We start from the raw sequence: 13852 nt of genomic DNA, 5'->3' as shown, positions 1-13852 counted from the left end.
AGTATTCCCATCATGAGACTTATCCCACCACGTCTATGACCCTATTGTACTTTTCCATGTTCATCCCCTCTGCTCCCAACATCTAGCCTCTGTTAAGGTTGCCTTTTTAATGTTTTTCCTGAATTTTTTTCTAAATACAAATCTAAACTAAACGTTTCAAGTTACTTTTTTCTGAAATGTTTTGGATTTTCCCCACTTTCTGTTTCACAAATTTTTCCAGTAGGAAAACAAAATAAAGTGGCGGGGGATGGGGGGAAGACCCGGGGCTACTTTTTCAAACCTTTTTGCTGTTTAACACAGTAAGAAAGTGTGATGAAGTAAGTTTCCCTCCGCTTTCTCACATTGTCTTACTGTTTTCTAACCTAAGCAGCCATTTGGTATGACTGTAAGAATTAAGGTTGTACAGCTGTTTATGAAGTCTTGGGTGTTAGCAATGTGTTGCGGAAGGAGGGCAGAAGTAGGTAAGAGCTGATATGTTTAATATTGGTGCAGGTAGTGAGCATATAGATGTGTGATTGTTGGCCTGTTGTTCTTAGCTTCTCAATGCTTGAGGAAAGTATTACAGTTGAATAGAGCTACCTTAACTAATAAATGATTTGTTATGTGTATATACATAATATATATAAAATTACCCTTTAAAAAAATTAGCAGCCAGCTAAACCTGTCATGGGTGAATCATGGGTGGCCAGCCCTAGTAGTCAGAGCCAAAGTCCGCAATCACGAGACAGGAGACGAGATGGCAGGGCCAGGACACTGAGACTGGGCTTCACAGGTCTCAGGTAAGCTGTTGCCCAGAGGCTGCTAGGTGGAGGGTTGGAACATGGCTGCTCGTCTGAACCTTGCGGACTTGGGTTCGGGGCTCATGACAAAATCTGCACATACAAACCCCTACAAAACAGAGAACTGATCAGTGAAGGGAGGCTTCATTGTACCATAAAATCCATACATCCCATCAATGTCTCGCAGAGTCAGACCCTGTCCCTCCCTAAGGGACTCACTTCACCTCACACACACATGGATACGCAGTGAGACACAGAATTCCTCTCACTCACTCTGGAATGTAACTGCTGAACCCCACCTCCGCAGCCCATATGTGGGGATACTCCTCAGCCTGTCTATGGAGGCTGGTAGGTTTTGGCCCATAAAGTTCAAAGATTATTATAAAAAATTAAAAGAAGAATCAGATAGTTTAACATTTCTGTCTGAACCCAAGTCCAGGCAAAAATGAAATTAATTAAATAATATTCAATCAGCGTGGTTATCTTCGGTGTAAGATGTAGGGTGTCGATATTGCCATGTTGTCAAGGGAAGGCGAATTAGCGGGGAGTGAGTAGGTGGCACATAATGATGGATGGTGTGTAGATATTCACGTACTCAGTATGGAATGGTGCAGGGGGGGTTCTGTCAATCTTAAGAGACTTGCTCTGGAATGACGAAGTTCAGTGACCCTTTAGGGTGGCTTCACTCTGCAGTTTCATACTCCACAATATGTTTTTTAAAAGAAACTTTCCTTTGTAGGCTTAAAAGGGAAAAAAAATCAGAAAGACATTCAGTATTCTACTAATAAATTTTACCTTTAAAGTACTGATAGAAATTTGCAACCTTAATTCCAGTTGCTAAACTTTTTTTTTTTTTTTTTTTGACTAGGAAAGGGGCAGGGCTGAGTCTAATAGTGACTGATTTTAAAGACACTGGAAATGCAGAGACCATATATAGACTATGAGAGCACTCCCAGATTTCACCAGATTGCAGAGAACAGTATTCCTCCACTTTAGCATGAAAAAGTTCTAAAAAAAAAAAATTCAAGCTAAACAAGCTCTCTTCAGCGCCTCAAGGTGAGTCCACACTGCATAATATTTGTATTGATCTGTCATATGGCTGTCAGCCAGGTTCTCTGAAGAAAGCCAGAGTTTTCTGTGCAGATAGAAAATGGACACACATGTAGAGAGCTCTGTGATCCCGTGTAGAGACAGAGGGGTGTATGTTCAAGATAATATTTGACTGTGATTTCTCTTGTGTGAAAACCTGAAGGGAGAATGTGTGTCATTTGCTCTAGTTTCTGAATCTCTTGTCAGGTCTCTTGTATTTGTGTGTGGGAAAGTGGCAGAAAGAGACACTGTGGGGGAAGAAGTAACGGCCCCTTCTGTGTCTGCAAGTAGAGGGTAGAGCTGGGTGAAGTATTTCAGCTGAAACCTTTTTTCACCTAAAAATGCAGATCAGTGTTGGCCAAATCATTTTGCAAATTGATTTTGACACATTTTTTTGGTCGGGGGTAGGGGGGGAGCAAACATTATTTATTTATTTTATTTTATTTATTTTGGAAAACTTGAAGTGGTTTGTTTAGGCATTTTGGAAACACAATATTTCAACTTTGCATTTTGAAATGTCTTGGTTTTGGAATTTCCTTTGATTTTTATTTAAAAGGTTAAAAATGAAATTAAAAAAAAGAAGGGTTTTGTTGCATCCAAACCAATTTTGTTTTGATTTTACAGAACCGCCACTACACTGAAAAATCAGTTATTTGCACAGCTGTAGTGGAGGGGAGAGGGGATCTGAGAATCCCAGCTCCACAGGGGAAGGAGAAAGCAAAGCTTGCTCTGCAGCATCTTTGTGTTTTTGCCCCCAGTCCCACCGATGCCCTTCCACAGAGTTCAAGCTCTCTTATATGGTGAGGGAAAACAGTCCTGGGGTGGGCAGCAGAAATAGACCCTCTTTGTGACATTCTTGTATCTTGATTAAAAAGCCTCCTTTTTTGAACCCTCCTGTCCCATTGAACTCCCTGTTCTTTACCTACATTAATATTACATTAAATCTGCGAAAGCCAAACTTGCACGTGGCGTTTCAAGATCACAGCTACTTCACAGGCTGCTGACAGCATGTGCACATTAAAGTTCCTCTAAGACCCTTAGCTTCTGAACTTGGCCCACAAAATGCTGCTCCATGTCACACCCTCTCTCAGCCGCCCTTTTGCAAATACTCATTGAATAACAACATGGGGTTTGAATATTTGCTGTTAATATTTTTAGTGGGTCAAGAAAATGTATGATAATAAAACTATCTTTGTGACTTTTTTCTTGCAAAATGTTTTCAGAAATAACACAAAAGAATAAAAGAAATATGGGAGAGATAGGACACCATAATCAGAAAGGAAAAACATACAGTAAAAATCATGAAACAGAATAAGAATTAGGTACCAGAAACAATAAGGAAGCCCAAACTACATCAGGAAACGACTTTCATATTCATATCATATAGTAAAGCAAAGTGGTTAAATTCATCTGGTGGCTTATGGGACGTGGGGGATAGTTTTGTTCAAATGCTGAAAAGTGGAGCCAAATTGTTGAGAAATAACTAGGACCCAAATTTCCTTTTTATTAGTAAGGTTCTTCATAAAACTAAATGAGCCTGCAGCATTGTTTAATCAAATAATTGTGTCTGGAGACTTGTTCTCTTACTAACATGCAGCTAAGGAGAATTTTGTTGCTCTCGGGAGATTAGGCACAAGCTTAGAGTGGTCTAGGGTGAAATTCTGGCCCCATTCAAGTCAATGGGAATCTTGCCTTTGACTTCAATGGATCAGAGTTCATCTGTGGTTCATACTCCCCGTCACAGGGTGGCACAGTAATACCACAAAGAAGTCCAGCTGCAATCTGGAGCCAATGATTTCAAACATTAAGTCAAGGGTAGATATGTAAACATTTGCCACCTTCAGACACTTTTCTGAATGGAACTCCCCCTTCCCCCACCCCACCCCCTCCACTGAGCTGCTTTAATTATTTTAAGAGCTAGTGAGGCATCACTGGAACAGCAGCTTATAGTGAGTTAACTTTCAGAGGAATGCATACAGAGGAAGTGGTGGCGCTTGTACAAATCTGGGATCACTCATCCAGAATTTTGCTGAAGTTCTTTTCCCATTTTAACGTATTGCCACTTTTTCTTTCCATACCAAGGTTTGTGCTTACTATGGAGAAACTGGAAATTACACAGTTTAGGGTAAGGCTTTCAAGAGTGACTCATAATTCTGGGTGCACAGCATGAAGCGCTGAAAACTGGGGATTTTTCAAGTGCCGAACACTCACCCCCTGAAAATCAGGCCCCTTTAAGGTATCTCAATTTAGGCACCCCAAGTCACTGGTCACTAATGAAAATCTTGTTCTCAGAGCCAAAAACACAGGATATTACAATTTCCACGTTGGTAAAAGTTCTCTAGAAACCCTTTACATCCTGACTATTATGTGCATAGATTCAACTGTAGACAGGGCACAATCAGGATCTGAAATATTTCCATTCTTAAATACATGACTGTTCTGCTGAGAGAATGGTCACATTTGCGCGAATGGTTTTTTTTAAGCTTTCTTTTCTTTCAAAGCTTGATCCTCCCTAGAACAAATGTCTCCCCCAGTATAATCTGACTTTCTGTGACTAAGCGTTTCAGCCCAACAGTGTCTGTGGAAGGGGGTGGGAGTAACTCAGGAAGAGCACTGAGGTTTTGCTTAGATTTCTTACGTTTGCTTAGACTCTGTGGTTTTGCTTAGATTTCTTCACCGTTTGTCTTAATTTTCAGTTGTTAAACCATTTTCCTTTTTTTTCTTCTGTTCATTTTTTATGGCTCCTGTTTGCTGATGGCCAAATTAATGATTCTTTTGCAGCTCTGCTGAAGACTCTATTGTAAATTCTATTTAAAAAACTGGCCTCCAATTTTGCCCCCTAATCAATTAGGGGCTCAGTTTTTGGGAGTGCAAATATTCATGGGGTTCAGTGTTGGCATTTAGAAGTCTCTCTGATTTGGGGGCACCATCAGCAAGTCAGTCAGCAGAGGGCACAATAGTGCAAAGGAAACTGTATGTGTGTAATGGTGACCCCATCTCAGGCTCGGGGCCTGGCACCTGTTGTGCCTACAATGATTTGCACCCACAAAACTGCACCTGCTACTGATTGCAGGTAGAAAAATGGATGCTGTTTTTAAACCTGTGGCCCTAAGCCTCTAGCTAGTAGATCTGATGTAATTAGGTGCATGGGGATAATTCTTATTTAGTTAAGCATTTGTCATATTTTCAATCAATGGCTTTTCAGGGATCTGTCAGACTTTCCTTTGTTCATAAATTCAGTAAGATGTTTCTAGAGATTTGGTGAACAACAATTCACCCCCAAAACTTGGTTAAATTTTTAGAGCTATATTCTGCCCCCATTATTCACCCCGAGTATACCTTACCCACATGTAGTCCCACTGAAATCAACATGAGTAAAGATGGCAGAATATGGCCCAGAACACTCAGAACAACTGGGCTGTAGTCACACAAGTCTGACTGAGTGCGGGTGCAGCATGGTGTCCAAACCGCTTATGACACAGTTATGGCCTGTGAGTTAGATGAGTATGATTATCCCCATTTACAGATGGGAAAATAGAGGCACAGAGAGACAAAGTGAGCTGTCCAGTGCTTCATTTGTGAGGAAAACAACAGAGGAGTTATGAGCCCCCATGATTTACTCTCATTACTATACTACACTTCTGTCTTCTACATAGGGAAAATTGCTGTTATACCCCATTAATTATGAATAACAGGATTTTATTTTGTGTGTTAGTTTCCTTTCCTGATACCCAGTGATGGAAAACAGAAGCAGCAGGATCAGTGACCTGCTCATACATGCCCTCAACAACCTCTCTCAGGAAGAGTTCAAAGGATTTAAAGACAAATTATCACACTGTGACTTTGAGGGGAAAGGTAACATCCCCCGAGGTCGGATGGAGAATGCTGATGCAATAGATACGAAGAACCTCCTGATGGCATTCTATGGTGGAGACGCTGCAGTAGATGTGACCATAGAAGTTTTCAATCACCTCAATCTCAGAGAAGCTTCTGCTAACCTCAGAGAAGAAAGAAAGAACGGTAAGAAACCTAAAGTTCCTATAAAACCTGGGAGTCTCCCCAAGGAATCTGCAACAAGAACAGAAGGAGAAACAGGCTGATGGGAGGAATGACAAATTCTAAATCCCAGCAGGAAGCCAGGGGAAGTCAGAGCAGAGATGCTCACACTGGGCCAGATTCTCTGACCTGCTCCACTGCCTTTTTTCCACTCAGCAGGCACAAGGGGAGCAGAGTCAGCCTGTAACTCTCCCTCTGAGGAAATCCCCATGAGTGTAGAGCCAACAGAGCGGTGCAGAGGGAGTGTCCTGGACAGAGAGAGGTGGGGAGGAGGAATGACTGGAGTGCATCCCCATCTGGGAGACCATTTCTTGGGGTCCAGTGGCAGCTGATGTAAGTTAGAACAGCCCCCAGGCAGCTCTAACCTGTGCTGGGGCTGGGACAGAGAATCAACGATCTGTAATTGGAAACTGATCACAAAAGAGAATCTGACCCAGCATATTCTCAGTAAACAGCTGAATGGGACCTTTCTAGGATTCCAGGCAGGGACTTTATCTTCCAGGCTCTATTTAATTAAAGAGGTTTATGGTTTTTATAGTTAAAGAGGTTTTTAAGGTCAGGCTTGACAAAGCCCTGGCTGGGATGATTTAACTGGGAATTGGTCCTGCTTCGAGCAGGGGGTTGGACTAGATGACCTTCTGGGGTCCCTTCCAACCCTGATATTCTATGATTCTATGATTCTATGAAAGAAACAAATTTAGTGGAAAACAAACTGTTGAGTGGGCAGCAAACCTAGGGAGCTGCAGTTCAAAGGCCTCCAGCTGCTTTTAAGTGTCCCACAAGAGAGCGAAGTCCAGTTCATGCAATCAGGGTGGTGCTGGCCTGGGGCATCTATGATACCACCTTCACAGTCCTCGAGACTTGTCTACACTTAAAGTATATCAGTTTAAGGAAGGTCTGAATTTAAATTGGAGTAGCTGTTCCCGAATAACTCCATGTGTGGACACTCTTATTCCAGAATAAGAGTGCTTTTTTCCAGTTTAGCTTAATCCACTTTCAACATATATTAAGCTAACTGGGAGTAAGAGTATCCACATGTGGAGTTGTTATTCCAGAATAACTCCAGATGTAGACAACCCTTCAGACAGTGGTTAATGAAGTGCATGGCTGCTCATACAGTCTCACACGTACAGTTTTAAGAGTATAGACTGGCACAGGTGTGGTTAGCTGAGTACCAAATCCCATCCTCAAAGTTAGGTCCTGTAGAATTAGCACCTCCTTTACTCAGTTTCCGGGTGTGGGGAAAAGTGGACCAGATCCAGTCCATTTGAGTGTTCAGGGCTTTTGATGTCCAGATTTTTCCAGGCCTTGAAAGAACCAATTCTAAGCTGCTGAGAGATTTGAAATAAGAAAAACATGTAAGGTGCCATTTTAGTTTTTACACCATGCTTTAAAACCTTTCATTTTTGTATGTAGAGGCCTCTTCAGCTCATAGTTTAAAAACCTTTGTCTCAGGCTGGTCTTGATTGACCAGACTTTTGGATGGGAGCCAAACACTCTAGCCAGCTGAGCAGCTATGGCCAGTATCCCATCCTTATTTCAACCCCTTAAACTGTCTTACATACAATTTACCTGAGACATTGCTCTGTTTGAATTGTTTGGGGTCTCCCGGTCAGCTCCAGAGCGTCAAACCTCAGCTGTGCCCAAGGGCTGGCCTCATGCTTTGTCTCTGCACTGTCCTTGTGATGACATTCATCATCTGTTACCATGGCTGTGCAGCTCTCATGGCTTGGTTGTGGTGTATCAAACACTGGTTGTGCCAAAGGCAGATGTGTTTCTTCAGTTCTCACCGTTACGCTCATATAACATCTCTTTATGAGCTGCTTGGCTATGGGTGGTGGCAAGATCCGATTCAAGGTGCCCCCATCTTTATCCCATGGTCCACGTCAATTGGCGCATCCTCTTTTATACAATGGTTGACAATGCTGCAAAAGCTGTCCCCCTTGCCCATAGCCTGTGGGTCCAGTCTTTATCTCTGACTCATTGCCTGTAGACAAAAAGTATTCCAAAGGCTAGATACGTCCTAGAATCATAGGGCTAAAAGGGACTGTCAGGGTCATCTAGTCTAACCCCCTGCCAAGAGCTAAGAGTGAACATCATTCTTAGCACCTCCTGACAAGACTGATGCTGTTAGAAAGAAAATCAACTGTCTCCTTCTGAAGGGACAGCTTGTGAGCAGGGTGGCCTCCTGGTATTTGCAGGCTTCTTTTGAAATGTTTTTTTCTCTATCAGCCATTATGTATTTTCAGTGTGCATTTAACGTAATTTTTGTATTTTCTTTGTAGTTTGCAAAATAAGCCAAGTAAAGTAATAATGGTAAATATTTTCTACTAAACTATTTAAGATATGTTGAAACTTAAGGAGAACCTTTGGTTTGCATTTCCTGCCCCATAATTACTAAACTGTAGCTTCCCCTAATATTTCAAGGCTATTTTCATGTATTAAATCCATCTTTAACCGTTTTCATAACATTACTCTCCATTATTGAAAGCACAATAAAAGCAGATACACTCGTACTCCTATATACCGATACCTTAAATTTGGCAAATTCTTATTCCTGCAGAGATCACTGACTGGATGAATTGCCCCATCTTCCTTAACTGCATGCCACACTGTGATTCTGTTACACTAACATTCATCTGCAAATTTCTCTTTCAGCTTTATGTCCTAAACAAACTCCTGGAAGACCAGGTATGTGACATTCTAATAGAAAATTGTGTTGATTACAGGCATTAGATGTTTAGTTTACCACTAGAAATAAGAAATAACACCTCAGACTGTGTAGTCTTGTTACATCAGACTGTGTACTCGGGGGAGGCAGTCAGGTACCCCACACTTCCAGTTATCTGAACACCCAGTTATCCAACCGCCCAGTTATCTGAACATTTCAGATGTCCTGCAGGCCATTTGGATAAAGAGAATTCTATTGTATGTGCATGGAAGGTCCTACAGCTTTTACTCACATGACTAATTTCAATGGGATAATTTATAATCAGGCCCATAGTTAATTGATTTGGGGATACTTAGTGCTGGAAGTTGCAGTATAATCTTAAAGTAGCATTATTATTGTTTAAATAGCTGTACTGTAACATTAGTGGTAAGTCTTTCTTCTGAATTTCTGATTCCATATTTCTAATGCTTCATGTCACTACCTTAGATTACAGGGTGAAATATAGAGAACACATACAAAACAAGTACAGAGTAATAAAAGACTTGAACTCTCGTCTTGGTGAGAACGTGACTCTAAAGAGCAGATACACAAAGCTGATTATTGTAAAGAAACATTGTCACAAAAAGGAAAGAGAACATGAAATAATGACCTTGGGATGGAGACATGAAGAAATAATGACTAAGCGAGCTAGTTCTATCACCCTGGGTAATTTATTTAAATGTGACGAAGATGGACAAACACCACAAATTGTTGTGCTGCTGGGAGCTGCGGGGATTGGAAAAACAATGACAGCAAGAAAGATTATGTTTGACTGGGCAGCTGGAGAGCTTTATAAAGAAAAGTTTGATTATGCTTTCTACATAAATTGTAGGGAAGTGAACTTTGGCAGTGAGCAAGGAAGAATTGCTGATTTGATTTTAAAGAATTGTCCTAATAAAAATGCACCAGTTGAAGAGATTTTGATAAATCCAGAGAAACTCCTGTTTATAATTGATGGTTTTGATGAATTGAGATTTTCCTTGGATCAGCCAGAAGACAATCTATGCTCTGATCCCTGTGAGAAGCAGCCAATGGAAATTACATTGAGCAGTTTAGTTCGGAAAACTGTTCTTTTTGAATCCTATGTAATAATCACTACGAGACCAACTGCTCTGGAGAAACTCAGACAGTGTTTGGAATGTGCACGTTATGCAGAGATCTTGGGGTTTTCTGCAGCTGAGCGGGAGGAATATTTCCACAAGTTTTTTGGGAATGAAGAAAAAGCAAGAAAGGCCTTTAACTTTGTCAAAGAAAATGAAATGCTCTTCACCATGTGCTTTGTCCCCATTGTGTGTTGGATAATTTGCACGGTTCTGAAACAACAGATGGAAGCAGGTGAAGATCTTGCACAAACATCCAAAACAATCACTGGTGTATATATGCTCTATCTTTTCAGTTTATTAAAGGGTCACAGCAGCAATTCAAAGAAGCACACACCAGCTAACTTGAAGGGACTTTGCTCCTTGGCTGCAGATGGAATCTGGAGGCAGAAAATACTCTTTGGGGAAGAAGAAATCAAGAAGCACGGCTTAGATATATCTGACTCTCTCTTTCTGAATGAGAACATGTTTCAGAAAGATATTGACTGTGAGTGTGTCTACAGCTTCATTCACTTGAGTTTTCAAGAGTTTTTTGCAGCTTTGTTTTACGTGTTGGAGAAAGAAGAAACAACAACCGTGGAAGATTCAGAAACTGCTATGAACAATGTGAAAAAATTGTTAGAAAACTATGGAAAGTCTAGAAATTACTTAATGTTAACAGTGCGATTCTTGTTTGGTCTCTTAAATGAAGAGAGAATGGAGGACATGGAGAAAAAACTTAGCTGCAAAATTTCTCCCAAAATTAAACCAGATTTACTACAGTGGGTTAAAACAAAACCAAAAATATCGTCTTTGTCCCTGGAGTCTGAGGAGCTGTTCTTGGAGCCTGATGAGGAGTTGTCATCCTTTAAACGTAATGCTGAGATGATTTACCAGCTTGAGGAGTTTCACTGTTTGTATGAAATTCAAGAAGAGAGTTTTGTGCAAAGTGCACTCAATCGCTTCACTGAGCTATATTTAGCTGAATATAATTTTACCAAAATGGATCAAGTGGCTCTTTCATTCTGTCTAAAAAACTGTTGTAAGCTGGAGACGCTCTATCTAAATCTGTGTACGTTTGGATTTGAAGACCCGAATGAAGATTCCCTACGGCCACCCAAGCAGCCACGTTTGTAAGTAGTGTCTGAGATGGAAACACGCCTACATAATTTCTTAAGTAGAGAAACATATATTGTGGAGGGAGAAGGTCATTTAAAAAGGAAAGATGGCAGCAGTACGAGTGACAAAGGTCTTACGGCTGAACTTCAGATCAGTGGGAGAATCTGACATGTCAATGAGGCATTAAGTACCAAAGCAGCTGGTGATTTCAGCCGTAAAACTGAAAGGACCTTGTGGAGGTGTGTGTGTGTGACTTTCTGTTCCCTCAGCTGGAATAACACTTGTGAGCCCTGCTGCCTCCTGTTTCCAAGGAGGCCAGGAAGATGGCGCTGCTCTGGGGCTGCAGAGAGTCACCCTCTCAACCACATTAAGGTGTTCACTGAAGAAACACAACTGCTTAAGCTGGGTGCCCAAATAGTGACATTCAGGGCAAGGCACAAAAAGGATCTTTAAAATCTGAGTTACACAAGTTACTGTTAAGTGGAAGAGGGAGGGGGAAAAACAAAAACATCCCCACACACCTATCCTTTTCTTCACCTCATGTGGAGGGTCAATAATCTCCTCCTCCTCCACCCCTGTAGGCCTCTCACCCCCGCAGGGGTGCTCCTCCTGACCCAAGCCAAACACTCCAGGAAGGTCCCACTCCCTCCCTTGTCAACCTCTGTCTCAGTAAGGGGATTCACATCTGCATAATCTTGTCCCCTGCCACAGAGATGGGACACTGGAAAAGGGTGCCGGAATCAGAAGAGGACCAATTCACTGAACATGTGTTAACTGATGACAGAAAAAAAATCTGCCCCATATTTTCAGTGCATGCTGCACTTTGCGCAAAATATGTGAGGGCAAGAGTGAGGTGATTATGGGTGGCTGGGAACAGGGAATGCAGAGAGGTTCTAGAGTAGCAGCCATGTTAGTCTGTATCTCTAAAAAGAAAAGGAGGACTTGTGGCACCTTAGAGGCTAACAAATTTATTAGAGCATAAGCTTTAGCTCACTTCATCTGTTTTTCTGGATTCATGTCTTCAAGCTGGTGGACTTTTACCAGCCCCGAAAAAAACAGTGCAATGCTCGAGTCCATTTCAAGCCCTTCTGTTTTATACCGGTTCTTATAGCATGCTCATCACTATCATCTGAGGGATTGCCAGTAGCATGCTCATCACTATCATCTGAGGGATTGCCAGCGTTAAGACATGAGACACTGTCAGGTGGTGTTTGTTCTCTCATCCTCTCCTCAGAGGGAGAAGTGTGTGCAGCGGGGGTGAAAGTAACGTAAAAGACTTACCGGTAAGGGGACCTGACTCTGGGACCCTGGAAGGGGTGGGGCCTCGGGCAGAAGGGGTGGGGCTGGGGGAGTCAGCCTCTCCCAACCAGCCCTTCCACGCTACCCGACCTGCACCACCTGGGACTCCGGCAGTGATTTAAAGCAGCAGCAGCTGCCCCGTTTGCTCCCCCATGTCCGTGGCCCTGGGGAGGGAGGGGTGGCAAAAGGGGCAGTGACGTTAAAGTGCTGCCATGGCAGTGTTTTAACGTCGGCTGTGTACGGGCCGGTACCGGCGGCCACTTCTTACCGGTGCGCCGTACTGGCCCGTACCGTCCCACTTTCACCTGTGATGTGCAGTGTCACGTTTTGCTTGTGTGTGTGTGTGTGTGTGTGTGTGTGTGTGTGTGTGACCATGGGATGGCTCCCTGGTGAATCCCACTCACAGACTCATGGAGTAACTCATATGCAGTGTATGCTTACGCCATCTGAGAGGATATTATCATGTTCAGGAAAGAGAATTAAAATCTGTTTCCAGAGATCAACATAGAAAATTTCTATTCTCTCTTTTTAGGGAACAGCATTGGGATGAGCCGACATGTTCACCTATTTACCTGCTCTGTCAAGCACTGAAGGATCCAAACTGTAAATTAAAGAAACTAAAGTAAGACGCTTTTTTTTCCTTTTCAAAACCCTCCTATTATTGCTGTTATCCCAGAAGTTCTACAGCACCGTAGCTCTCCTGACCCTGTCTGCTGTAGTGACTGTATAGAATTGTTTAGGTGCTCAGGAATTTAAATTTCCATTTACCGTATACTCCCTATTGCCCAAATAGCTTGGGGGACACAGATTTTCTATGGATAATCGGGAGTTTGGATAGTCAGGAGGCAGGGGCATGTCCCCTCTCAATCACTTCCATGACAGCGGGGCCGTAGAGAGCTCCCTGCGCTGCCTCCTACGCTGATCCCTGCAGGAGCAAGGTGCGGCGGCTGGAGTGGTCTTCAGGGGGTAGAACAGACAGCCCCAGCCAAGACTGCTCTGCTCTGCCCTGCCAGCACCACAGCCTTCTTGCACTCGTGTAACGCCGACAGACCCTGGTTGCCAGTGGGCAGGATCGAACCGGGGACCTCTGGAGCTTAGTGCATGAGCCTCTACAGCATGAGCTAAAAGCCACCTGCCTGTTAGCTGCGGCTGTAGAGCAGACTCATTTTATCTCTCTCTCGCTCTCAGTGGACTCGGTGCCTCTAGATGGGACAGAACACCACACCCAGGAGGTGTGTGGGTTACACTTGCACCTGCAGAAATCACCTGCAGGGAAGGCTATGGTTCTGGTGGGGCAGAGCAGAGTCCTGGTCTGGGTTCTCTGCTGTCACACACCAAGGTGTAGGTGGTGCAACCTAGTGGGCGGAGCAGGAGTCTGGCCTAGTGGTTGGAGCAGAACCAGAGGGCAGAACCAGAGTTGTGGTCAGGAGACAAGCTGGTGGTCAGAGTCAGGGGTCAGGACAGAACCAAAGGGCAGAGCTCGGGCTGTGGTCAGGAGACCAGCCGGTGTCAGAGTTAGGGACTCAGGAGTTCAGAGACAGGCAGGAGCTTGGCTGGAGTGGAGCAGGCAAAGGCTGGACAGGAGGGAGGTCTGGTGCCAATGTAGGTGTGGAACGCATCAAGCAGCCACCGTGCTGTTCTTGCTACAGGTTTCAATGATGATCTGTTGGCTCTTTTGATCAGTCACTGTCACTTAGTGAGGGTTTATTGGTCCCAGCTGA

The 13852-nt window shown here is 43.2% G+C and overlaps 1 protein-coding gene across 1 annotated transcript in view; it reads left to right on the top strand.

Annotated features, from left to right (window-relative positions):
- Window positions 1–1606: 1606 nt before the first annotated feature.
- The window catches only part of LOC102943481 (NACHT, LRR and PYD domains-containing protein 3), a 509145-nt gene continuing 496899 nt past the window's right edge, over window positions 1607–13852 (top strand). Inside the window, exons 1-5 of the mRNA XM_043549314.1 lie at window positions 1607–1835; window positions 5584–5888; window positions 8583–8615; window positions 9082–10846; window positions 12664–12753. Coding sequence (XP_043405249.1) covers window positions 5606–5888; window positions 8583–8615; window positions 9082–10846; window positions 12664–12753 — 2171 coding nt within the window. The 5' untranslated portion in view covers window positions 1607–1835; window positions 5584–5605. The remainder of the gene's footprint in view (window positions 1836–5583; window positions 5889–8582; window positions 8616–9081; window positions 10847–12663; window positions 12754–13852) is intronic.

This window comes from Chelonia mydas, chromosome 6 (assembly GCF_015237465.2).
Source record: "Chelonia mydas isolate rCheMyd1 chromosome 6, rCheMyd1.pri.v2, whole genome shotgun sequence".
In the NCBI taxonomy this organism is placed as follows: Eukaryota; Metazoa; Chordata; order Testudines; family Cheloniidae; genus Chelonia; species Chelonia mydas.
Note: the sequence above shows the minus strand (reverse complement) of the source record. Positions and strands in the feature narration are given on the sequence as shown.